Source organism: Equus caballus, chromosome 13, assembly GCF_041296265.1.
Source record: "Equus caballus isolate H_3958 breed thoroughbred chromosome 13, TB-T2T, whole genome shotgun sequence".
In the NCBI taxonomy this organism is placed as follows: domain Eukaryota; kingdom Metazoa; phylum Chordata; class Mammalia; order Perissodactyla; family Equidae; genus Equus; species Equus caballus.
The window spans coordinates 53,141,224-53,167,563 of record NC_091696.1 but is presented as its reverse complement, the minus strand read 5'-3'; the positions used below and the strand labels follow the sequence as shown (position 1 = coordinate 53,167,563).

The following is a 26,340-nucleotide window of genomic DNA, read 5'->3' as shown; positions in this document are numbered from 1 at the left end:
GGCCCTTTCCAGGGGACCCAGCCTCCCGGCCCCGACTCAACAGGTCAAGCTGGGGGCCGACGTTGCTCAGTGGGGGTGGGGGGGGGCCCTCGAGGTGGAGAGTCAGGGTCCCCTCCATGTCTTGGGGCAGCAGTGGGGGGGGTGGGGCACAGACGTCTCAGCATGTGCCCAGCACCTTCTGGGCTGAGGAACTTTCTGGAATGCGGTGTGGCCACAGGGACAAACTCTGCAGCTTACGGTCCTGGCGGGGCCCAGGTGGGATGAGGTGGCCTGGGTGTGCTGCCATGCCTGGACAGCCCCCGTCCAGACGTGTGACAGCCATGGGGGTGTAGTGTTCTGCACGGAGGAGTCCCCAGACAGAGGCAGGGGTCTCGGCACGGCTGGCTCGGCCAGGCATGATTTCCAGGGCCATCAGCTAGAGAGAGCGGGTGGGAAGACCAGGGGCACCTGAAGTTCTCAGCCGCCCCCGCCGCCCCTCCCCCACACCCTAGACCCCTCAGGGCAGAAGTGGCTGCAGTGGCTCCAGCACCCGACTGAGTCTGACCACAGTTCCCTGCAGTGGGGCGGAGAGCCGTGCCTGGACCATCTGCCCCAGCCAACATCTGGTGGGAGAGCGAAGAGGAGAGAATGGCCCCCATGCTCCCGGACTCAGCCGTGCAGCGGTCCCTCAGACCCAGACGGCTAATGCCCCACCTCGTGTCCCTGAGCCCCTCCCCTCTCCGGAAGTTTCTCTTGGGTCGACTAAGAAACAACAGGTCTCATGGGAGGTGTTGGGTGGAGCAGGTGCCCGCGGTGTCTGCGCTCTTTGTGTCCACCAGGCGACAGTTTACCTGGCAGACCTGGATAGGGGCCGCTTGGCCTGAGGGGCCAGGCTGGGCTCCCACCAGCTGCGAGTGTGACCAGGAGCAGCCTGGTGGCAGGTGAAGGCAGGGCTTGGTGGCTCTGGGGGCATGGGCACCAGGAGGTGCCAGTGCGGAGGCCCCGCGCCCGAGGCGCTGGCGAGTGTGGGGCAGAAAGGCCCTGGGTGGGCTGGGGTGGCAGTGACTATTCACAGCCAGCAAGGAGGGACGTGTGGGCCTCGGGACAGACTCTGAGGGTGAAGCCGGTGCCGTCTGCTGTTGGATGGGTGGGGGCAGGGGGCCCCGAGCCCAGGAGGGTGAGGGGCTGCAGGAGGAGCAGGTCTGGGGGGTCCTTAGTTTGTCAGAGGAGTGGCCTCTCTCCAGCCACAGTGCCCTCAGCCAGACCCAGACCTGGGGTCACCTGTGATGTCCCTGGGGTGAGTGTGTATTTGTCCTGTCCTGGGACGGCTGTGGGGCCACCAGTTCCTGGGGTGCCCCTGAGCCAAGGGGTCCCTGTGACTGGGCCTGGGGTCTCCCTGTGTCACCTCTGCCTCTAGCTCCAGCCCTGCCCCCAAGCCCCAGGCCTAAGCGTCACCTCCTGTGTGTGTCTTGGGGGTTCTGGGAGACTTGGAGGCATGGCTGGACCGAGGCCCAGAGAGAAGCCCACAGTTAGGGCATCTGAGTCCTGGGGCTCCCCTGCCCAAGCCCTGGGTGGCGACGAGCCCGGCTGGCAGGCACAGGGATCCCCCCCACGCTCCCCCCACGGCTCCTGGCAGGGAGGCCACTCATGGTTCTGGGCGCAGTGGGGGAGCGCCTTCTGGGCCCAGGCGCAGTGTCTCCTCAGGCCCCCTGCCCACACTGGGCCTCACAGGACACCCCCTGTGCACCCCCCCGCTGGCAGAGCCCCCCAGGAAGGGCTGCCCAGGCACAGCAGCCGGCGGTTAGCTCCACGCGGCCGCCGCGGGCAGACTTGCTGGCTCCAGGCTCCTCGTCTGAGGCCCCGTCTGTCCCGACACAGACACAGGGAGCCTGTTTCCCTGTGAGCAGGAACACGGACTCTCTGTTGGCACCTGGGCTGGCCCCCCAGGCGGGCGGGGGCTCCACACAGACCCGCACTTGTGCCCACCTCGGCCGGCCTCCTGGCCTGAACCCCCTCGTTCCAGCCGAGACCCTCCGTGGTGTGGCTTGTGCCCTGGACGGTCAGGGGTGGGGGTGGGGTGGGAGGAAGGGGGAGCCGCCTGGTGCCCCCACTTGCTGCCCCCTGGGTGGGAGCCCCTCCGACTCCCCAGGTCTGGCGACCAGGGCTGGGGCCGTGCTGCCCGCTGCGTGGCTGTTAGTCCAGGGGGCCCCCACCCCACGGGCGGGCGTTCTGCTCGCTCACAGCTGACGCCGGGCAGTAAAGACTCGGGATGCACCCAGTGCTGTGGCAGCGGGGCCCAGAAGGATCGCCAAGCAGAAAACACTCCTGCTTAGCTTGTGACGACCGGGCCTCCAATCGCGGCTGTGGGCATCCCTGCTGCTGCAGCACCAGGCCACCCACCCCCTCTGCAGGTCAGGGAGCAGGAGGCCCCACAGCACGAGACTGGGGGCTCTGGTCACAAAGGAGGGGCGGAGGCCCGGTGGGGCGGCCCGCCCCAGGGGGACAAAGGGCTTCTGTCCGTGCTTGGGATGCTGGTCCCTGGGGAGGAAAGCGGGGCCCAGCCTGAAGAGCTGTGCGCATGATCTCCACCTGGACCCCGGTGGCCCTCCCGCCCCCTGGGGTCTCTAATCAACTAGGAAACCCAGGGGCTCCCGAGATCCCCCCTCTCACCGGTTTGCCTTCTTGGACATGCAGGCGCAGGCAGCGGCGCTGGGAACGAGACCTCACTCAGAGCAGCTGGCGTGGCCTCCCGCTTTATTTCTCGGGCACAGGCCACTCTATTCCAGTTCTGTGTACGGCCACTCCCGGGCCTTGAAGTAGCCCTTCAGGTCCTGGAGGCTGAGCGGGGGGAAGTAGGCACCGAGCCTCCTGCGGATCCACCACTTGCCATCGGCGGCGTGCCCGCCCCCAGGCTGGCTGAACTTGTAGCGGTAGTGCTCACCCCGGACCCACCTGTGGCGGGAGGGTGCGTTAGCCTGCAGCCCGTGGCCACGGCGTCTCCGAGGGGCTGGGCTGAGCCCCCAGAGGGAGAGGCCGCCTGGGGAAGCCTGAGGGGCCCAGGTGGAACCCTGACACCCAGGCCCCTGACCAGGTGACGGCGCGGCAGGCGGGCTCTGGAGGAGACACTGCAGGGATTGCATGGTGACGGAGGAAGGGTGGGGCGCTCACCGGCAGGCTCCAGAGCCCCCTCGGACACCCACCCCTCCTCCAGGATGCCTCCCTCCCCCCACTGTGTCCCCTCGGCAGGCAAGTGGAGCCGGTCAATGGTGTGGGGCCAGAGCAGACCCCTGCATTTGGGAAGAAGCCCTAACAGGTGGCTGGGGCCGAGGTGGCGAGTCTCACCTGGGCGGGGCCCTGCCTGCAAAAGGGTTGAAGGCCAGCAGCGACAGGGTCTGGGCGTCGTTGACCAGGAGCTTGCCCGCTAGGTGGAGGATCCACTCGTTGTGCTCGTAGGTCTGGGATGACAAGGACGGGTGCTCAGGCCATGGTGTGGGGTTGGCCTCCCGCAGGGTGGGCTGCCCTGGTGCCCACCCGTTTCTTGGGTTCAGGTCCCTCCAGAGGGGCTGCCTGCTTCCCCTTCTCGCCTGTTGTGTGTGCGGTGGGCGCACAAGAAAAGATCGGAGGGGAGGCGGCCTCGGGGAGGAACCGGGCACAGTGTTGTCATGTGTCGTCACACGCTGTGCCCGGCCTTGGGTCCTGGCCCTGGGCTCAGAGGGCGTGTGGGGTGTGCTCCCCTGAGGGGCAGTGCGGGAGCCCAAGACAATGCTCCACAGTGGACGCCGGACGCTGGTCCTTCGCCTGCTCCACGTCAGCGAGCCCGGGTGGGCCGTAAGGCGGGCGGCAGCTGCACAGGCGCCAGCAGACTGCGTGCCATGTGGGCTTGATGTCATCTCTGCGGGGTCTGATCTCAACCCTGCCTGCCTTCCCCGCCAGCCACTCGAGGGCGTTTCCGGGGCCGCTGCAGCCTCAAGGACACTGGAGTGCCCGAAGCCCGCCATCCACTGCCCGCCAAGAACACCCAGGACGCGGCGGGAGGGAAGGAGAGGGCCCACCTGGAAGGCCGCGAACCACATGAGCCAGTCGAGGCGGTGGTGGTAGGGGGAGATGAGGCACGGCCGCCTCCTCAGGTTGCCCGGCTTGCACTTGAATTCATAGTCCTCCCACACGGCGTCCGGCGCGCTGGCGTTGGGGCTGGCCGTGCCCTGCAGGATGACCTCCGTGCGCTCCTTGGTGATGCTGTTGGGGAGGCTGAGTCAGGGCACTGCACCCTCCACCCCGGGCCCCCTCCCAAGCAGACTGTGGGGGAGGAGGAGCAGGTGGGAGCGGCCTGCCCCACACAGTGCACGCCTCCCCAACAGGGCGTAGAGCAGACCTCGCGACCGCGCCCTGGACCGAGATTGCCCGTGTGGCTGGTCCAGCCTGCTCTCCCTCAGCAGCCTTGGGACCTGCATGGCCACCCGGCGGATGGGGTGAGGAGATGAGAAGCTCAGCGTGGTACCTTCCAAAGGCCCCGTACGTGTTGACGATTCTGAGGGGGTTGAAGGAGCTGTTCATGACTTGCTTGGGACTCAGCAGGTTGAGGACCACAGGGATGCTGAGCCAGGCGACCAGGACGCCCATCGCAAGGTTGACCGCCTGCCGCACCATGCAGCCTGGCCGGAGAGGGCAAGGCAGCGGGTGAGCCCCCAGGCCCGGCATCCGACCTCAGGGAGGAGCCTTGGCCGGCCCCCCAGACTCAAGGAAGCCAAGGGAGAGGCCGCTGGACCCCCGTCCGGGAGTCTGGGAAGGGACCCTGTCCACAGCCCCTCTCCCCACGCCAAGGCTGCTGTGGAAACCGAGGCATGACAACTGCCCTCGTAAGGTGGGCTGGGCCGTCACTCACTAGGGATGTGCAGCACCCCCAGGGCCAGCAGTTCGGGTCCTGGGGACAGAGCAGTGTCCTGAGGTCACTGTGCCTCCATTCCCAAGGACGAGGACACGAGGTCCACATGGAGCAGACGGGAGTGACTCACGCTCAGAGCATGCGAGATGCCATCCTGTCTCCAATGGCTGACAGGGCCAGCAGGAGGGCTGGGTGTGTCAACACCAGTGTTGACGGGACAAGAAGACCAGGCAGGCCACCCGAGGCCACATCCCACCTTCGGGGGTCTACCCACCGTATCTTGGCATGGGCTGGACCCCTTGACCTTCCTTCTTCTGCATCTTCAGGACTTGATCCTTGAGGCCACCTGGCCCAGAGGGAAACAGGAAGCCCAAGGTGGCGTCATCGAAGCAGGCGATGCTGGGCACGATGGTCAGCCAGTTCAGGAAGCTCAGGTTCCCGCTGATGATGAGGACCACCTGGAGGGATGGGCGGCACCTCAGCCTGGGCTGAGCCAAGACCAAGGACCACCGTCTGTGGCAGGTCCTGCCCAGACATCGTGGCTCAGGGTCCTCTGTGGGTAGCAGACCACCCGCTCCGGCCGTCCATATCTCACTTGCTCTGCCAGGACCGAGCAACTTGGCAGTGACGCCCGGGTTCCACGCCCAGAGGTGTTCCAGTCCTTTCCCAGAGGCACATGTGGGATGCCTGTGCAGATGCACGTGGTCCAGGCCCCACGCCCCTCCCCAGGCCACAGACCCTGGCCTCTCTCAGACCAGCCCCAGGGACGTCCTCACTCTAGATGATCTCGGAGGCGGGTTCTTCCTGGAGCCTCGAGTGAAGACCCAGCCCGCTGACACCGTGATTCCGGCCTCAGTCCCCTCCTGGAGGCAGCAGCGAGCCTTATGGACAAGCCCCACGGACCCTGTGGTGAGGGCCTGTGCTGGGGAGGGCCCCGCCACTAGAGGTGAGGGCGTCTGGGGACCTGCGGCCTGGCTGGCACCACCCTCGCCAGCTCCACAGGCCCTGGATGTTGAGGACTGTGCCTGGCTCACGTGGGGCTGGATGGGGCTCCTGCGCTCTCCTGGATCAGGGTTGGGGGAAGCCGTGTGTCCTGTGCCTGTCTGTCTGCTGCCCTGTCCTCCACACCCGAGTGACCACACACACTCAAGGCCGTCCCTTGGGCCTGGGCACCCACAGGGACGGGTGTGATGGTTCCTGTGTTGTGTGCAGGCCCGCCTTCCCTTGGGCGTGGCGTCGATGGAGCCCATCTGCCTGAACTTTGACAGAGGCCACGAGGATGGGGCCACCCCAGGGCTGTTCGCCAGGCGGCTGTCCGCAAGGCTGGGCACTGCCCCTCCTCAGAGGCCTCGAATGGCCCCAGCTGGTTCTGGCGCAGGATCCAGGGTGAGCCTGGACGACACAGGGTCCAGGAAGACCAAACGTGCCTGCTGACAAACTGGTGTGATGGAAAAATCCCTCCAAAAATGGGGACCAGGGAGGCTGGGGCCTGCCCCGTGCCCCGGACCCAGTGGGCTCACCTCTCGGGACTTGGTGCTAACTGGTGATCCACAGGGTGTTTCCCGTGAGGGTCACCCTACAAGGGACTTGGCCTCCTGGCCAGCAGCTGAGTAGCAGGGTCCTGGGAAGAGCGGCTGCGCCTTCTAGACGATGAGGGGAAGACTGGAGAGTGCGGGCGGCAGGGGGTCCAGTGTCAAGGCTGACGGGGGGTGCGGGCATGCGGGGCCACGCGGGCACGGCTCAGGTGTCTACAGGGACCCGGCTGCCTCAGCAAAGAGGAAACGACAGTGGGAGCTGCAGGTCAGCGGCTGGGCCCACAGGAAACGAAGGGGACGGGACAGCCTCCAGCCGCACCAGTCGCCTGAGAAGAGCGGCCAGAGGGCCACTTGGGGAGGGACTTCGAGAGAGAGGAGGCGACACGGAGACCAAGTCACCATGAAAATGGGAAAATCACCACGAAGACAAGAGGGAAAAGAAAACTTCACTAAGTTCAATGCGTCAGTGCACCTGCCCCGTCACCACACGGCCACATCTCTGGAAACAAGGCCTTGGCGGGCAGTTGTCACTGGATGGGCAGAGCTGGCTGCCCGCGCAGGACCCGACAGCAGGGCTCCCGCGGCCCCGAGGGCGATGCTGGTCTGGCGCTGTCGTGCAGATGGCCACGAAGGGGACGCTGCAGCCTCACAGCCCGAGAGCCAGGTGGTCAGACGGCCAGAGCTGCATGCGGAGTCGGGGTGACAGATGCACGGATGGGGGCACCCCCCCAGGCATATCCCCACGGATGGTGGCAGGGACGTGGCTCTCTGTGCGGCCAGCCCAGCCCGGGTCTTGGGGAGCAGACCCACCTCACTCAGCAAAATACAGATGACACCCCAGCCCTTCATTTCTGAATTTTAATTAAATCTGGGCCTTGGTCCCCACAGTGGGGGAGGAACATGAGGAACAGACGCTGGGCTGTGGACGGCGCCTCAGTTCTGTGGATCACGACGGAATTTTAGGATGTATGACAAGAGACATCGTGGATTCGTGACTCTCCCTAGGTTAATTTGGAAAACTAGTTTTCCTGGTTCTGAGCCCAAAAATAATTATTTCTTACTCTTCACTGTCTATGATGTTAACAGACACCTGTGCCAGAGACGGCCCAGCCCACCCCCGCAGGCAGCCTCTCCTGCCAGCTCTGCTCACCGTCAGTCAGGTCCCTGGTCCGAGATGGCGGGGCTGCCCTAGGCAGGCTGGGCTTGCGCTGAAGGCCGCTGAGCCTGGGCCTTGGCTGCCGCTGGGACTGTGGCACCAGCAGGGGGGTGGCTCAGAGCCCTGGCAGCCCCCTCTTCCACATGAGGAGGGTGTCGGGCTGGGAGCTGAGCCCTTTGGGGTCCTGCACCTGGTGGCTCCAGCTCCAGCCTCCCTCACACTGCCCTGTGGTCGGCCTGGGCCAAGCTTGCCCAGGATGGGCTGGAGCGGTCCCTGTCACTGTCCCTCCTCCTGTGGGCTCTGACCTCGACCAACAAGAGCTCGGGTGCTCTGCCTGCCCCTCAGGCTTCCTCAGCTGCAGCAGCAAGTGACCGAGGGGAGACACCAAGGCGCTCGGCCCCCTCTCTGTGTCCCCTTCTCTGGGATCTTGGCTGCACAGCACAGCCCGGGGCCGAGGGGCCTGGGACTCGAGCCTTCTTCCCGAGCTTCCAGGCGGCACTGCTGCCCATTTGGTACTGTTACCCTGGTGGATGGTGGTACTGAACCCATGCCCGGTGACCCGGTCCTGCTCCCCAAGGAGGTTGTGTCGGTCTGCACTCAGCCCTCTGCCTGGGGACCTTCAGCTCTGGCTGCAGACTCAGGGGCAGGAGCTGCGTGGGGCTGGCCCAGGGAGGGTCATTTCTCTGGACAGACGCCAGAGCGCCAGCCCCCACCGAGCTGCCTCTGATGTGGGTCCGTGTCAGGCCAACCTGCACTTGGTGCCGTCCCCCTGGCTACTGGCTTGGCCCCACCCCCTGGAGCCGAGGGTGGGGTGCTGTGAGCCCTGTGCCCTGCAGGGCCAGGTGGCCAGAAACCGTGCAGATGAAGGAACGTCCTGGACAAGGTGACCTGGCAGCCCTGACCCCCCAACACGGCAGGAAGACGCTGAGTGGCTTTGAAGTAACATGGCGGGGAGGGTCTGTGGAGCGGGAGGGCCGAGGCCCCTGATAGCCGGTCCACACACCCATGATCCAGAAGGTTCCAGCATGACAGGACTGTGGAGGCCTGCTAGTTTTATCTGGGTGAGAACTTGGGAACAGGCGTCAAAAGACCACCAACTGCCCATGTGGCCCTCTAGGACTTCTGAGCAACGCCTGGCCCTCATGTGGGTCCTGCCTCAGGGGGCTCAGGTGGGGCCCTGGCATGCGCACATTTCCAAAGACCCCCAGGTCACTGCAACGTGAGCCCGCCGGGGGCGTGACCCAGACAGCTAGCCCAACAGCACAGCATGGGGACGAAACACCGGTTCTGCTAATGCAACAGGGGCTCTGAGGACTCAGAAGCGCGGCCCTGGGGACATCAGAGGCGGGGCTCAGAGCCCTCGCAGGCGACCCCTCATCCCTTGTCCATCTGGATGGCTGTTTCTTAATCCGGACAATGACATGTGGCGTCAAGTGCGTGGCCCCCGTGCGCCGACAGGTCTCATCTTCCTTGTTCCTTTTCAGCATCGCTGCAGCGTCTTCTCAGAGGGAAATGAACCCATCACCCCGTCCATCCATGTTTACACCGGCCAGGTGGAGGGAGGCCCCGAGACCAGGCAGGAAGATGAGCTATGAGGCAGGAATCTCGGGCCCAGGAGACACTGCGCAGATGTTCCAGGATGAGCCAACAGCGACCCGACCCCGCAAAGGAAGGGCATGGATTTCTGGAACTCCCCTGCTGGCTCTCAGCTCAAAAGCCTCACGGCGGATATACACGTGCTCATGGGCGCTGTTCTGGGGCCAGGAGCCCAGGGCAGTTACCCTGTGATCCCAGCTCTGGGTGGGCCACTCAGGGGCTGGCCCCCCTGTGAGTTGTCCCCAGGACTCTGGCCAATGTCACAGAGATTAGAAAGAGCAGGACACGTGGCAGGTGAGGAAGGAGAACCTGGTCTGGCATCTAGGATGAGCCTCTGCGCTGACCAGGAGCCACGGCTGACGAACGCCCACTCCCACGCCAGGACGGGACGTCTTGCCCGGCCCCACAGTGGGAGCCAATGACCGTCCCCGCCAGGGTCTCTCCCTGGCAATGAGAGTGGGGTCTGAGACTGCGGTGGTACGGCTCTCCTTCACTTCTCACACGCACCTCTCCAAGGAGACAAGGGACCCCGTGGCCTTGCAGAACCTTCCAGAACAGCTGTGTAAACTGAGTGTGGGAGGAGATGAGCACACTCACATCCTCTCCCGAAGGAACGAAGGGAAGCAAACAACCAGAGCCGCCCCTCGGGGTCATGGGCGCAGAGACAGGAGCGCAGCCCTGCAGGGCCCCACACAGACCCAGGCACTCATAACACAGTGCCACTCCCTGGGGATGGATGCTCCTGGCCTGTGCCGCAGACCCACAGAGAGGCGCATGCCTGCCATGAGACGGCGCCCGGCGGCCCCACACATCCCAGCTGGGCCAGCTGATCCCCCGGCCTCTCCGCTCTGACAGCTGAGGCCTGGCCCCTAAGAGGGCACCAGAGCAGGCCTCAGAGAAGAGCTGCAGCCCTGGGCTTCTCCTGCCTCATCCTAGGCACAGAGTGGGGCTGGAGAGGACAATGCCAGGGACACACCTGAACCAGGGCCTTTGGGAAACAGAAGGCAAGCGTGTGGGCTGGCCTTCTGGAGTAATGTCCAGAGCCGCAGGTTGGCGGCAAGGCCCTTCGAGGTCCAGCTCTGGCCCTCCTGTGCCCAGTGTTCCTGTGCCACCACTGCCCAGCACCATCTACCACTGTCCATCAAGTCAGTAGACCCCAGAACCTGGTTGAGACCCAGCCTTGCTGGGAGCCGTCCATGCCTGAGACCTGAGCCTCATGTCTGGGTGGTCCCCTGCAGTGGATGCACGGCGCCCCAGGCCAGGATTCTGACCTGCTGCCAGGTGAGGTCCAGGTAGCTGGTCCTCGTCCTGGTGCGCCTCGAGACTCGTGCCAAGTGCAATATGAAGAAACAAGGGTATTTCGAGGCTGCTGGTTCAATGGTCAATGCAAATATCTTCCCAAATCCTATTTCCAAGTAGCTGAACCCTTTCCACCCACATTAGTAGCTCAATCTCCCTTCAATTACCTTTTCAAGTGGTATGACCGTTGCTTTTCACTGGAGCTTGTCAAAGCCGGCCTTTGGATCATTTGAGAGAAAGAAGTAGGCAGAAACTGGCCAGTGCAGCCATGGGACGCCTGGGCGGTCCCTGCCGGCCCAGTTGACTCTGTGGCCCCAAGGGGGTCCCGCTGGTCCATGGCTTGTAAAAGTAGCTGCAGCAGTGGCTAATTAATGCCCCACAGCTTCACGTGGTTCTCGGTCACTGTGATGACCATGAGGTCTGAGCAGACCTGCATTCCTGCCAAGGCTGTGTGCCAGGCTGGGTCCTCCAAGCCGCCTCAGAAACCGGACCCATGTTCTCCATCAGGAGGGGAAGGCAGGAGTCACGGGCTTGGCATCCTTGGGTGATAAAGGGAGGCCCAGCGTGAGGCGGCACCCATGCTGGACACTCTCAAGGATGCTCAAGCCTCTGCCCGGAGCCTCCTCCCACTAGCTCAGAACCATGGTGCCACAGGGCCGAAGGGTGCAAGGGGCAGGCACGGTGCAGGGCGTCCCCGGCCTCCTGGGGGTGTCCCTCATTGGAGGCTAAGGGAGCAAGGGTCACTGGCCAGACAGGGCTGTGGCCCCCAGCCAAACCCAGACCATTTATGGATAAACTGTGATGCATCCAGACAATGTAATATCACTCAGCAATGAAAAGAAATGAGCTCTCAAGCCAGGAGAAGACACGAGGAACCTCCAGGTATACGACGAGGCGAGAGAGGCCAGTCTGGAGAGGCTCCATCCTGGATGATTCCTGCGGCGCAGCATTCTGGAAAAGGCAGGACTGTGGAGACGGTAAACAGGTGTGGCTGTCAGGGGCTCGGGAGGCGGGAGGCAGACACGCGCAGGGGTTTCGGGCAGTGACTTCTGTGTGTGACACCACAGGCTGGATGCCCGACGTCACAGCAGGAGGGGCCCCGACGAACGCCGGGCTTCTGTTACTGAGACGGCACCAGCGCTGGCTGTTAGCTGGAACCAATGAATAGCATGACGGTCACGACAGGAAACCGCGGGCGCAACAAGACCGTACTCTCCGCTCAGTTTTTCTGTGAACCTAAACCGGTTCTGAAAAGAAGGCCACTAAGTAGAAAACCAAACAAATTAGAGCTGAAACCCTGAAGCAGGGAGAGCAGGCGGGGCCTTCGAGCTCGCACGGCGCGCAGATGGGGGTGAACCAGACTCTTGGGTCTGAGCTGGCATGAAGTCACTTGAGAGAGATAGAGGTGTAACTTGCTAATTTGGGGAAAGAAGATAACAGAAAGAGAGAAAGCTCAAAAGAAAGCTGGATGGGACAAGAAGAAAACACCGGGATGAGAAGGCAAAGCCAACGGCAGTGGTGGAGAGACGGAGGCGAACGTGGGTGGAAGACGGGTCCTGCCCTGTGCCCTGACCGCGGCGCACGGAGACAGGACACAAACCCAGACTCTGCAAATAAAAGAACACTGCGCCTTCTGTTTGGCCAGTAAATTTGAAAACGGACAAAACCGACAAATTCCCAGGAAAAGGTTTGCTATTAAAACTGCCTCCACGTCTGACAGCTGGGAAGGGTGCTGACGAGTCACAAAGGCCCCGTGAGGCCCGGCGGCGCATGCAGAAGCAGTGTCCCCGCTCCTTCAGAGATGCCCTCGAGGAGCTCTGTGTAGTGACAGTAAAAGCCTGACACAGCGAGCCAGCACGGCCGTGTGGACAGAACACGACAGACTGGTCATGTCCACTGACGACCCACAGAACCAGAGGGAGCGAGTGGTTCCCAGTGACTGAAAACACACAGTGTGGCCGTGCGGAGTGTAACCCAGGGAGGTTAGCTGGGTCAGCCTTAGGAGTTAGTGCAACTCACCACGTTAACAAAATAAAGGGAAAACCCGTGATCTTCTCACAACTCGTGGAGAGAAACCATTCGCTCCAGTCCAACAGCCATCCATGAATGAAAGTGCCCCAAACAAACGACACAAGACTTCCTGGTGAGCCAGAAATAGATCCTGAGCCTGGCAGCCACAAAGCCCAACCACGACCGACGCAGGCTCCCACCAGGCGGGGGGCGCTGCGAGCACCCCCTTAGCAACTGGGGGAGGCCCCACTCCCGCTGCACCTGCCATCAGACCCCCAGACAAGGAAGGACGGAAGATGGAAAGACAGCTGGCAAAATGACGAGGATGCCGCCGTCACTCACGGGGGCATCTCCCAGGGCTTGCAGACAACGGTGAGGACAGATACACACAGAGAGGTTATCAGAGAACGATGACAACAAGCAGCCAGCAGCATTTCCACACTCAGGTGACAGACAGGGAGACGTTTCAGTGAAAAAAGTTCCATTTACAAAATCAGCAACAAAAATGAGGTTCCTAGGAACGAATGTGCCCAAGTGCGCATGGAAACGTGATTACGTGGACGTCACGTGTCTCCCGAGGGATCAGAGGGTCTCAAGTGGCTGCAGCAGCAGCTCCGCGGTCCTGGACAAGACACAATCCTGCAGAGATGACAGCTCCTCCTGTCAGACTCAACGCGACACTGTCCCCATCAGAGATACCAGCAAGCCACAAGCAGACACCACTCTTCACCACCAGCACAGCAACGAGGAAGACCAGCCGCACAATGCTCGTGAGGACGTGGGCACGTGGGGCTCCCCGCACCCTGGAGGGGGTGAAAGGACAATGGGGTGCCTGGAAAGCCACACACACCTGCCCTGTGACAGACATCCCTGCAGAAGATGGCCGTGGAGGACGGCAGGTTTACTCGTAACAGTGAAAACCTGGAAACCCCAAACGTCCAGCGAGAGGAGCAGAGACGCCACCGGCAGCATGTTCATGCCGTGGAACATGCTCAGTAAACAAAGGCGCGGCCAGCACACATGCCGCCACCACCCGTGGATCCCACGCCAAGATGCCGGCGAGGCAGCTCCGTGCATGGGCACGCTCTGTGCCCACGGACATGAGGGTCCGGAGCAGGCAGGACGAGCCAGCGTGCAGGGCACCGAGCGCGGGGCATGGCGCCTCTCATCTGCAGGGGGGCGGGATGTGCGGGGCGCACGTTCGTCAGATCACTCAGGGTCTGTGCGTTTCACAGGGTGCACGTTACAACTCAATAGAAACAAGGAACACAACACGGATTGAAAGTCCCAACGTTTTTCCTGGGAACCGACAAGTGGATGCTCATGTTTAGAGTGGGCTCAGGCTCACCTGGAACAGGATCTGTAAGACCCCGTGGAGGACGCACATCCGCCGCCCCAGGAAGACGAAGAAGGGCACCACGAGCTCCAGGAAGTGGTTGCCCAGCGTCTCGATGCGGTGGACCCACCACGGGGAGCGGTGCAGGAAGTAGGCCACAGGGTTGGGCACTGGCTGCGTCTGTGGGACAGAAGAAGGCCCATGAGGCGAGCCCGGGAACCTGCCCCACCGGGGACCCCGCTGCCCCAGCCCCGCCCACTCGGTGCCCATTGGCCGGCCCAGGAGGGGAGGGGGCTCTGGCGTCTGGACTGCCCTGGCCAGGGAGGCATGGGGAGACTGGCACCACAGCCCTTCCTCCAGCAGCTCACCTGCTGCCAGGACATGAGTCCCCAGGAGAGGGGACGATGATGTCTCGGCCCTCTCCCCTTGCCTGCTGCACTGCACTTCCAATACTGACCCCTTTAGGAGCCCCCAGTGGCCCTGGTGACATGGGAGCTCAGATGCTGCGTCAGTGCCCGCAGAGCCTGGGTGAAGGGACAGGGCATGTGGATGGCAGTGGACTGAGGGAGCCCATGTCCCGGCCAAGGCTCCACGCGGTGGACTTCTGCTAGGAGGCGGGGGGGAGGTGGGGTCCCGGCCCCATGTGTGTGATCCTGGGAACGGCCGGCTCACGTGTGCGGGGTGGGTGGGTGCGGCATGCCCTGGGAGACCCATGTGTTGACTCAGCCGTGATGCTGGCTGCCCTAGGGCCCAACTGACAGGCTGCACCTCTGACAACAGGGCCCTGTCCTCCCCCAGCAGCCGCAGCCGAGGCCAGGAGCAGACCACGCAGAAGGCCACGCGGCCGACCACGCTCACAGGGGCCCACTGTGTGGGCTGGGGCAGGTTACCCGGTGCCGACAGCCAGGCGTGGGCGAGCAGCACGGGTCGCCCTGCACAGACCCGCCTTCCCGCCTTTGGAGGGAGCTGCGGTTCCACGAAGGGAGTGCGGCCACTGTGTCCCCCCACCCCAGGCCTGGGAGCCTGGGGTCCGAAAGCAGACGCAGGGGAGCCGGGCCTGGGCCTCGCGCCTCTTCACACTGCCGAGCAGTCTGAACACAGGGCTCCTGAGAGCAGCCCTTCTCCCTCCTGGGGACTCATGTTCTCCGCGCAGGCACTCACACACGCAGGCACACGCACATGCACACCGGGCAGACAGAAAGGCTGCCATGTGGGGCGGTGACGTCCACCGTCAGAGACAGACAGATGGCTGACAGTGGCAGTGCCAGCGAGGGTCCAATTCTGAGACTTAACGATGTTCCTGATGACAATAAATGGGCTTTACTGTCACAGACAGTTTAGACCCCACAGAAGGAAGGGCCTCCTGCAGCTGCTGCTGGATCACGGTGCCCCCGGCCACGCGGGTCCCCAGCTGTCCCTACCCTCCCGGCACGGGCGCGGCTGCAGCCTGACCCTGGATTTGCTGTGGACACAAGGAGGAGCCTGTCCTGCTGGCGGCCTGTCGTGTGGTGGGCATGGGGAGTGACCGCCGAACTCACAGGGGCACTGGTGACAGCGCGCTGGCCTGGGTGTCCTGAAGAATGCACAGCCCCCGCCTGAAACTCAGGGCAGCAAGAGGACATGATGACAACGGTGGCTCCCGCCCCAGCTCAGGGGTGGAGGTGGCTCCAGGGAGGACGGCCGCGGGGAAGGGCACTGCCCCCCGGAAAGTGCTCTCCTGCTCACTTGTTTGGACCTGACTTCTGAGGTAGAGAAAAGTTAGGAGCACATACAGAAAAGCCGGGCGCCTGACTCCCCGTGCTCCCCCCACCCCCCAGCCCCAATGGTGTGCTTTCTGGCCCTTGGAGAGCAGCCCTGTGCCCCGGATCCACTCTGAGTCTCCCAACTGGGAGGGCGTCTCACAGCACGGCAGTCGTGACCGGGGACTCAGAGCTGTGACACTGGCCTGCCCGTGGGGTCTGACTCGGCTCCCGCCTTTGCTCGCGCGTCCAGCCCCAGGCTGTTTCGGATGCCAATGCTCCAGAGCACAGCTCACCGCAGCCCTCTCCTCGAGGCAGACCTGGGGGCATGTCTGGCAGGAAGACCCCAGAGGGAACGTGTATCCTTTCTGGGCCCAGGGTGGGCCTGCCCGGATCTCCGGGTGCGGGTGTCAGCAGGTCCTCCCCACAGAGCTGCGTCTCCTCCGCGCAGGTCCAGGCTGGGAGGTGACCCACCACACCCAACGTGGCGGCTTCAGGGTCCTCGGACGGTTCCTGCCAGCCGACGGTTCCGTGGCATGCACACGGAGATGTGGGTCTGCTGTGAGGAAGAGCTGCCCTGTGCCCCGCGCCCCTGCCCGTGCAGTGCGGACGCGGGGTTATCTTATTCAGGGGAGATGATGCTCCACTGTCACTTACTTTGACTTGCCTGTACACTCTGAGCGTTTCCCTGCTTTCTGGCACTAACAGTACCCCAGGGTCAGCTGTGCCCCTCCCTGCTCCTGTGGGTGAGCGGCAGTGTCATCATGGCACCTGGCCCCCCTGCTGGGGACCCGGCGAGAACCTGGGGCGCAGTAGGCAAGGCCTGCACTGGGCAGCCACGTGAGCTCCCCTGAGGCAGGGCGTCATCCAGCTCGGTTCTGGGCCGAGGTTGCCAGCCGGCCGTGCATGGGGCGCAGCTGCTCCCACCGCCTCTGGGCCTTATTTGGTCTCTCCTGAGGTTTCTGCTATGCTGAGCCCCTCAGATCCTCATCCCCAGCACCAAGGTTTGGCTGACACTTGGGTGAGCTGGACGGTGGAGGCCCTCGCCCCGAGATGGCAGGCACGCAGGCGGGGTGTCCTGGGCACCTGCTCACGGGTGAGTGAGCACAGCACATGCCCCCTGGACGTGGCCTCCCCGCACACTGTCACGTGGTGCTGACTGCCCGCAGGGTCCTCCAGACAGAATGGCCCCCGCCCCAGCCCCTTCGGAGTGGGCTGTCCAAGGCTGACCGACGAGCGCAGAGGACCTGGCACCAGCTGTGCAGACAAGCCTTTTCGGCTGGGCCCTTCCCGAAAAGCCACGTGGCGTGTGGGTGTGTGCTGGGACCTCCTGGCTCCGGCTCCCAGCGGTGACAGGATGCCGACGCGAGAATCACCGGGGAGGGAAGGAGCCACGGCACGGGAGAGAACGGGCTCTACTCGATCCTCAGGAAGGGCCACTTCCTCAGGGTCCCTGCATCGATGGATCACGGCTGGTCGTCCCGGGTGCCATCCCCTCTCCAGGAGGCGTGGGCCCCTGCGTCCCCGGGGCCTTCTCCAGGAGCCTGAGCAGAAGCTCCCGCATGTGCCACCCCGACGGCAGCCCCTGCTGCTTGTACGATGCGTGTAAAGCATGAAAGACGACAGCTGGCTGGTGCACCTGCCCACCCGTCTGCTCTTTCTTGAGGGAGAGACACTGGAACCGCCGGCCGTGTGCAGAGGGGAGCGTGGCCGGGTCAGGGCGGCAGCGGGCAGGCCGAGCGCCGTATGCGACGTTCTCCTCAGGGCAGAGTGTGGGTCCGAGCACAGCAGGCCAGGCTCCCCACAGCCGGGCAGGCCCTGCAAGAGGTGGGGTGGTGGCGGCACTCCTCGCTCTCCACCCGCGTGCCCAGCGGGGCTCGCAGGGTCTGTTTCTTGATTAAACGCGTGTTTCTGTGGTTGGAGCAGACCTTTACAAACCGCATCCTGGGACAAGGGAGTGTTTCCCCAGTTTTGTGGGTAATGTTGTGTCCTGCAGTGTTGACTGAGCCAGACGCCTCTTCTCAGGAGGACCTGGCCCCGGGGACGGCAGACCTGCAGGTGGCTCCCTGGCCGGCACCGACACCTTTGGCAGTGGGAGCCTGGGTGGAGCAGTGGCAGCAGCCACTCTGTGGGGACCTGGGCACTGGCTACGTGGGGGATATCGGGTTCTTAAACGGGAAGAACGTAAGCCGGGGCGGCTCCTGCCATTGCGGGACTTCACATTCCGGGGCTCTTCAGCTCACGCGGGTGGGGTGTGGTGAAGAGGAGGGACGTGCACGACGGAGGCATCGGACCCTGGCATGGAGGGGACCACGTGGTGCGGTCAGCAAGGAGCTGGAAGACCGGGCACAGCGGCTCCTGAGTCTGCGGCGTGAGCCCCGAGTGGGCCATGCCCTCGGCCCATGTGGGCTTCACTGGGGCTCACAGAACGAATACGGTGACTGCGACGCTGGCGGTCCCCTACGATGGCGGAGTTCCTTGGAAGGAGGGCTGTTTTCTGAGGGCCTGCACCGCCGCTGAGGGGCTCCGGCCCCCAAGGGACACCACGGTCAGGCTTCTGGGATTTACGACCTGCAGGGTTCGGTGTGTCTGGGCGGGGCCTGCTCTGTGCGCTGACCCTCAAAGGCACCGAGGTGTGGGCCACGCTGCTGGCCAGGGTCGTGAGGCCTCACTTCTCGTGCAAGCCCAGGACAGAGTTTTATTTTTGTTTGCGCTGAAGCTGGAGGAAGACACCGGGTTGTAAAGTCTGGCTGAAAACTGTGGGAGTGGCACCTGGAGCATGCACCTGTGGAGCTCGGGGTGTGGGTGTCCAGCATGGCCGCAAGGCGAGCGTCCAGAGCACAGCCCAGCCTGGGCGCCAAGGCCGGCCAACCTGGCCCCATGGCCTCTACAGCTGGTCCCCCTAAACACAGACAATTCGAAATAAGAAGAGCGTGAAGCGTGATGATGGCGGTCCAGGGACTTGGCAGGTAAAGAGCTCTGGGGAGCGACGTGACTTCCTGTCTGGAACCAGCCCCGCCTTCAACACCTGTCCCCATGTTCCCCCGTGAGAGGTCCCAGAACAGGAACAGTTTTTCAGCCAGTTTCCCACTTTAGGGACTGTGAATTCCGTGTTTGGGGTTCTAATGAGAAAGGGAGCACACATTCTTGTCTCAAGAACAAGTCTCTTAAAACTCTCAAGCTCCACGTATTCTGTTTTAACAGAAAACTGTGGGTCGTACCCGTTCCCTGCCAACCGGGGCCTCGGCCCGTGGAGCCAGGAGGCGAGGTGTCACGGGGAGGCGGCAGTGCTGGGCGCCTGGCACGCACCCCGAAGTCCGAGTTCTCGCTCTGGTTTTCGGGGTTTTCAGGGTGTGTGATGAGCGTCCTGGGGATGTGGGGTGTCTGCACTGGCAGCTCCTTGACAGGAGGGTTATGCCTCTCAAGCGAGGGCTCTGGATAAAAAGGTGAGACCTACTATGTGTTCTCAGGTACAGCTGGCAGTGGCCCCCATGCACACTGGGACGGCAGGGCCCTCGGTGTCAGGGGCCAAAGGCTCCTCCCCCACAATGCCAAGGGGACACACTGTGGGGTCACCTCGTGGCGCTCCTCTCCTGAGCACGACCTACCCTAAGGCTGCTCATTTCCCTCCAGGGCAAGTGGGGACAGAGAGAACAGGAAAATGAGCCGGAACGGTGCCGATGCCCACATGGCCGGGGCCACTGATGCGCCGTGTGCAGGAGGGCGGACAGTGTGCCATCAGGTCCTCTGTGGTGTGGCTCCCAGAGCCACCATGCACCGCCACCCAGCAGGGCACACACCCACCTGACCAGAGGGGAGGGGAGGGGGTCCAGTGAGGTGACAGCAAAGCAGCAGCCCCAAAGGACGGAACAAGCCGTCAACCTAGAACCTGCCGAAAATCTCTCTAAAACGATGGGGAAATGGAGACGCCTCCAGAAAAGCTGACAGGATTCATCCCCAGAAAACTGGCATGTGAAAAATGGTAAGAAACGTGGTCACGGGGGATCAGGGCTGCAGGCAGGGGAGAGGCGGGAGAGGCACGCGGCGGGATAGACACACGGGCCCTTTCCAATCCAGTGAGATGCCTGTGGAGGTCAATGGTGTGTAAACACAGTAACAATGATGTGGCGTGAGGCTGATGTAAGCGGGCGGTGACACGCCAGCAAGGGCCGGGGCGGTCCAGTCCTGCCACCTGCTACAAAACCTACAATGATCCCTTAAGAGTGAGCTCGATGGACAGAGACCTACCCTGCAGACCCCAAACAACCTCAAAAATAAAACCACAGAGTTGCAGCTAACAAGCCAAGACAGGAAACTAAAAGAGTCATAAAAATATTCAACTAACCCAAAAGCAGCAGAAAAAGATGAAAAAAGGAACAAAGAGCAGATGGGAGGAATGAAGACAAATGGCAAGATGACGGACTACAACCACCTCCAAGTCACATCCAATGCAAATGACCCAAATACACAATTAACAGTAGGATCTGTCGGGTTGGATAAAAATCAAGACCCGGCTGCACGCTGCCTGTAAGAGACACTTCAAATGTGAAGACACACGTAGGGGAGAGTGAATGCGGGGAGAAACACATGCTCTGCAAACGCTAGTCGAAAGAGTGCTGGAGTGACCACATTAACACCAGACAGAGCAGACGTGGAGCAAACAGCCTCATCAGGAAGAAAAGGACACTTGGCAATGCCAACGGGGTCCGTTCCTCAGGAGGTCATCACACTCAAACACTTACACACCTAATAACAGAGCTTCAAAATACCCAAAGCAAAAATGGATACGCAAGTAGATATAGACAAATCCACAATTCTAGTCAGAGATTTCCACCCCCCTCAATGCCTGATAGGACAAACAGACAGAAAATAAGTAAGGACGCAGAAGACGTGAAAACACCATCGACCAACTTGACAACGAACATTTGTGGGACACAGAACACACATTCCTTTTTAGGCTTAAACAGAACATTCATGAAGATACACCATATTCTGGGCCACAAAACAAGTTTGAATAAATTTTAAAAAATTCAAGCCACATAAAGTCTATTCTCTGACAGTAAAGGAATTAAATTAGAAATCAGTAACAGAAAGATAGCTGGAAAATTCCCATACGTTTGGGAAGTCAGTCGCACGCTCTAACTAGCTTTCATGGAGTTTACCTTCCAGTGTATGTTATGTCACTAGTTCTCACGACAACCCTGGGTTGTTATCCATTTAAAGTTGGGAAAACAGACCGTGAACAGTCAGGTAACTGGCTCAGGGTCACACAAGCCAGGAACGGGTGCCTGAGAGCAGCAGCGCAGGTCTGTGTAAAGAGCAGGGAGTCACACGGACCCAGGGTCAAGTTCAGGGGCTACCATCTGGAGCTCTGTGCCAGACAGCACTGACCATCGCGGACCCTCAGGCCGCACCCCCACCCTCCAGGGGCCTGGCTTTGGTTTGGTGGGGCTCCCCATCTGGCTGATCCCAGGGCGCGTGCCCCACCAAAATCACCCTGCGGTTGGTCACCCAGCCAGGCCGTGTCCCCTGCGGGCCCTGACATTCCCCAGGCCCAGCATGGACCTGCCCTCCAGTCACAGCGCACACGAAACATTTCCTTTACAAATCAATAAAACTGCCCATGGAGCAAGCAGATGAGCCACGGCTGCAGCCTCCTGGAGGCAGCCGTCACAGCTTCTGTCGCACCAACCTTGACTCAAATTGCTTCCAGATTAGTGGGCCCCGTCTCTGAGGGCATTCACTGACCCCCATCCAATTACAGTGCAGAACAGCTGGTAGCCCATGTCCCCAGGTTGCAATTAACAGTGGGACCCACTGGCCCGAGACACAGCAGAAGCCTCCCGTGCAGGGGCCGGCCTGGAACTTGAGAAGAAGAAGGTTAGGCCGTGCCTGTGCGTGGGTCAGCGGGGCACTAGCTGTGCCCACAGCGCAGGGCCGTGAAACACGTGGTCGCAGGCAGGTGGGCCGGGCCAGCTGGCGTTCACATGCGGACTGCTGCAGCTCGCCCAGAGGGTCAGGACACAACGCCCAGTCCCGGGGGGAGCCTGGGAGTCGGGGGTTGGCCGGGAGGGGCTGGAGGCCCCATTGGCTCTGCCATCCTGGGCAGCAGGGCCTGTCCCTGGGCCTCCACCCACCTTGGTCACCCCCACAAGCACCGTGGCATGGCTGCTGAGGTCACTGGCACCTGGGAAGGAGCACCTGGCCAGAGCCCTGGGGTTAGCGTCTGAGAATGCCCACTGGCAGGCGGGGCCAGCTGCAGCTGGGGAGCGACGACCTGCAGTGCTTGGTGCATGAGGTGGATGCTTCCAGAACCTGCGGAGGTGGCCTTGAGCCACGTGCCTAAAACTGCCTCTGCCTGTGGGGCGCCATGGAGCCTACCAACCTCGCAGACTTGGGCACTCCTGGTTCGGGGGTCAGTCAAACCCCAGGGCACACCGCCTGCCCCAGGACAGCCCCTGTGCGTCTGTCTCAAGTAACTGGGGTGGCCTGAGCAGCTCTCCACCTCAGCCCTGCCGCTTGGCTGCTCCCAGCAGGGACGGCCCCTGGTCCTGACCGGCAGGCGGGATGGGGTTCTGGAAGTCAGGACAGGAGCCGTGTCTCCTGCGGGGACAGCTCTGCTTCTCCGCCGTGTAAGCATGTCCCTACAGACAAACCCAAGCTGGGCCAGGCCTCCAGGAGCCTCCCCTGTGGCTCCCGGTGGGGCTCCTGCTGGCTGCACACGGAGCAGGGGACCTGCCCACCCGCCAGCCCCGGGCCCCGCCAGGCCTCAGAAGGCTGGGGAAAGAGGGGCCGTTTCATACCGTGGAACCGGAAGGCAGTGTTAAATTTCCCCAAATCTCCAGCAACAATTAAATTCAACCCCTAAAAAGCAGGTATATAAATGCAATATTTGTGGTTGATTCACTTGGGATCCAGCTGAGGGTGTTTCCTTTTGGACCAAAACCACCTAGGGGGGTCCCTCCTGGTGACAACTGGCTTCTTAAAACCGAAGTGGAGGGGCTGGCCATGTGGCCTGGTGGTTAAGTTTGGCATACTCCACTTCGGTGGCCAAGGTTCAGATGCCAGGTACGGACCTACAGTGCTTGTCAGTGGCCATGCTGTGGTGGCGTCCCACGTACAAAATAGAGGAATATTGGCACATATGTTAGCTCAGGGCAAATCTTCCTCAGCAAAAAAAGAAAAAAGAGAAAGAAAAAGAAACCTCAAAGTGGAGACAGATGACAAGCCCGGAACATTCCAAGGCAAAGCGGCTCACCAGCTAGTGCTGACATCCCTGCTGCTAAAGGAAGGCATTCTGAAACCAGCAATTTCATATATGCAACTCACATGTTAGGAAGAACGAGGCAGTATCGCCCCGACACGTAGGGATGACAGACGGGGCAGACGTGGAAACTGGGGGTGTGAGCTTGTCGTCGCTCTGGTCACCCCCAGTCACCATGTGCTGTCCTGTGCGGGCGCCAGGCGCACTCCTGTGGATGTGGCTGAGGACGTGTTGCTGGCTTCGTCCCATCTCTCCCAGGCCAGCCCGGCTTGCACCTGTGACATGAGGTCAGAAAGGCTGAGCAAGAGCTGCCTGGAGGGCACACAGGATGCACATGTCCTTGCCGTGACCCCAGGTCTGTGCGGGATGACCTGGGGTGTGGCTGCAGGTTTGTTACATATCTGTCTACTCTGGAATTTTCCACAGTGAGAAATAAAATTGCAACAGCAGGAAACCAGGTTTCAGCAGAAACATGCAGTCAAATCTTGGGCTACAGCTCATTCCTGCCTGCAAAGCACTGTGCCCTGAGCCTGAGCAGGGCTGGACACTGTGCCTGAGCAGGGCTGGACACTGTGCCTGAGCAGGGCCGGACACTGTGCCTGAGCAGGGCCGGACGCTGAGCCCAAGCAGGGCTGGACAAGGCCACCAGGACAGCCCAGCACATGACATGCCCCTCAGGCTCGGGGTCTCCATGCGTCCTGTGCCTTGTGGCTCTGCAAGAGCCCACTGTCCCCTGGTGCTGGGACGCACACCCACAAGCAGTAAAGGGCACGTGTGTGGGTGGGAATGGGTGTGCGAGCTGGGAGGGGCGGAGGTGCCACCCGTTCACCAGCCTCCTGCACTTCCCACAGTGGCAGAAGAGCACGTCTAGACGTTGTGCTCTCAGGGCAGCTGTGAGAAAACAGCTGACCAGGGACAGCCCGGAGGAGCAGGCCCCGGTGCACCAACCCACTGGCGACGTGTTCACACCGCCTTGTCCAGGTGTCACCACTCAGCGGAAGACGCGCGACGATTGGGCGGCCCTAGGCTGTGAAGGGCGCGGACTCTGGGACCTCTCTGACCATGGCCGCTAACTTTTAGGGAAGAGAATCCACGGAGGAAAAGCTGGAACGAATGGCAATCGCGTGTCCCGCGGCTCCTCATTCTGGCTTTTTGTCAACAATCGGTTCACACTCTGGTTCAAAGGGCAAGCTTAGTGCTTTGCCGATGAGGAAGCTCAAAACAAGAAACGATTTGCCCAGGTTTGTCCGTTGAACGGGGGCTGGGGAACCTGCCCTGGAAGCCAGGTCTCCTGCCGTGAATGTCCTCCCGCTGTCACAGGTGCCCCTTTGACGAGCTGCAGCAGCACGAGGTCTGCAGGCGTCCTGGGAGAGCCCTCTGCGTGCACTGTTGCGTGGTGGCCCTCAGGGGTCCATGTCCTGCCAGCGGTGCACAACGCTGCCTGCCGAACTCTCAGAAGGGCAGTTGGCTGGAGGGGGTGAATGGGGGGGCCTCGGGGTTCGTTGATTCCCCGCATCTGTGATCTGCTGGATCCCTGAAGATGTCTGCCCAAACCTGCCGGCTCCAGATCTGTGCAATCTCCGACTTGCAATCCACTTGCCTGGAGTTTCCCCGAGCACCGGTCGTCCATGGAAACACAGACAAGTGGGCAGACCGCGGCCATCGCCACCACGGGGAGCTGAGCTGCGAGTGCTGCAGAGGCTCTGCGCATGCGTGCGCCCTCGAACCATTGCTCTGGACTAAAGGGAAATGGGTCCAATTTGAGGGGTGACATGTGACCTCTCCCAGCCTCCTCGTAGGGAGGCACCTCGCAGGCCAGGTGACTGGAATCTGGCCTCCCCCCGACAGCACTGGGCATCCAGATGCGCAGGGCACAGCACTTCCACCGTAGCCAGCAGTCCCCGGAGGGTGGGAGCAGGGACACCGTGCCTGGACAGAAGACCTCGTGGTCACATCTGCGTGGGGGCACCCGTCAGCAAATTCCACGGGTGACACGAGGTCTGCGGCACAGCCAGTGAGGACGGCAGAGAGCGCTGAAGGGAGGCCGCTGCGCCCCGCCCCTCCTCCCGCTGACTGGCTCTGAGATCGGAGCACTGAGCTGACTGCGTCCCCTCCCGCAGGCCCCAGGCTGAGGGGCTCGTGAAGGCGGCCCCTCTCAGGCTGTCTGCCTGGCTCGTGGAAGGACGAGCAGTGTCCAGGGACGGGCAGCACAGACTGCCTGCCGAGGGGCACACAGCACCCGCCGTGAGCTGAGCAGGATGGCTGCAGCCAGGGACCGTCTCCCACCCTGATGCATCTGAAGATGCGTCCTGGACGGGAGGTGAGAGGCCTCTGGACCCCAGAGCACGAGGAAGGACCTTCTCCAGGAGACGCCGGCGGAAGCTGCCCTCATAGTCAGGCTGCGGCCCGGTCAGAGGAGAAGAGCGACGAGGACTGTGCTGCTCCCTGACCCCCGGGGTGAGCGCTGTATGGGGACCACCTTGCGTGCCCCTGCGACCTGAGAGGCAGGAGGCACGCATGGTGGCGAGGGCACGTGCACGCAGTGGCCCGCGGCGCCTGCTCCCGGCCCCCCACTCCCACGTCAGGCTCTGATGGATCCTGGAGGCGCCCTGGACGTCAGCAGTTCCCATCTCAGGCAAGAAACTCTCGCTTACAACTGCATCAAGGCAACACAAAGGCCTCCTTTATGCGCTGTGAGGCTGTGGGACTTTGCCAATAATAGGAGTGGAAAGTGATTTATGTCCCTGGGTTAGAGGGCAGCTCTGCCTCTAGGGCTCTGGGGCAAAACCACTGCATAAACCTGTATTAACTCCTCTGTGCACCCCTGGGGGGGACAGGAAAGGAAGGGGTCACCTGAGGATGGTGCCACCTCGGGCACAGACCCAGCCCTGGAGGACCACCAACAGCCGTGGGCAGCGGCCCAGTGAGGCCAAGAGACGTTCAATTGCTCAGCGACCGAGTGCATCGCTGAGTGACAGGTCCAATACAGAAGAATTTTAAGTATAAACTTGTGTAATCAAGGTATCCAAAGTTGAGAAATGCAGATTCTGATGGATCTGTACAGAACACGAGGCCCACACAGGAACGCGGGCCTGCCGCTGAGAGCCCCTCTCACTGTTCCAGCTGGCACGCTAGCTAACTGGCTGAGATGTGAGACTCCAAGTGGGCAGGATGCAGCTCTCTCTCCTCCTTCCACTCCGTCTGACGGCTGAGGCACTCCAGCGGCATCTCCTGCGTTCGGCTTCCTGTGTGGCTGGGATCAGAAACAGCCATTCGGGCAGAACCGCTGCCGTGTGGACCAAGGCTGTCAGAGCATTGCTGAGGTGGCGGCTCTGACCTTGACGCACTTGGCGGTGACTGGCTCTGCGTGGCTGCGGTCGGGCCATCCCGAGATCTGCAGTGACCACACCTTGGCCTTTTCTCTTGGCGGGACCAACGGTCTGCACTCAATGACCTCTGCCCCGGGGCTTCTTCTGGTTTGACTGACTGAATTCACCAGCACTTGCCTTTAGTCACGAGGACAGGAAGACAAGCAGTGAGGCCT

At 62.1% G+C, this 26,340-nt stretch overlaps 1 protein-coding gene across 3 annotated transcripts in view; it reads right to left on the bottom strand.

Annotated features, from left to right (window-relative positions):
• Positions 1–2,716: 2,716 nt before the first annotated feature.
• Positions 2,717–26,340, bottom strand: part of LMF1 (lipase maturation factor 1) — a 92,671-nt gene continuing 69,047 nt past the window's right edge. For all 3 annotated transcript variants that reach the window (XM_023616679.2, XM_070231201.1, XM_023616680.2), the window contains 6 exons: positions 13,806–13,973; positions 5,136–5,319; positions 4,478–4,631; positions 4,032–4,215; positions 3,322–3,434; positions 2,717–2,931 (listed from right to left, as the gene is read on the bottom strand). In XM_023616679.2, the coding sequence (XP_023472447.1) occupies positions 2,757–2,931; positions 3,322–3,434; positions 4,032–4,215; positions 4,478–4,631; positions 5,136–5,319; positions 13,806–13,973 (978 nt within the window). In that variant the 3' untranslated portion in view covers positions 2,717–2,756. The remainder of the gene's footprint in view (positions 2,932–3,321; positions 3,435–4,031; positions 4,216–4,477; positions 4,632–5,135; positions 5,320–13,805; positions 13,974–26,340) is intronic.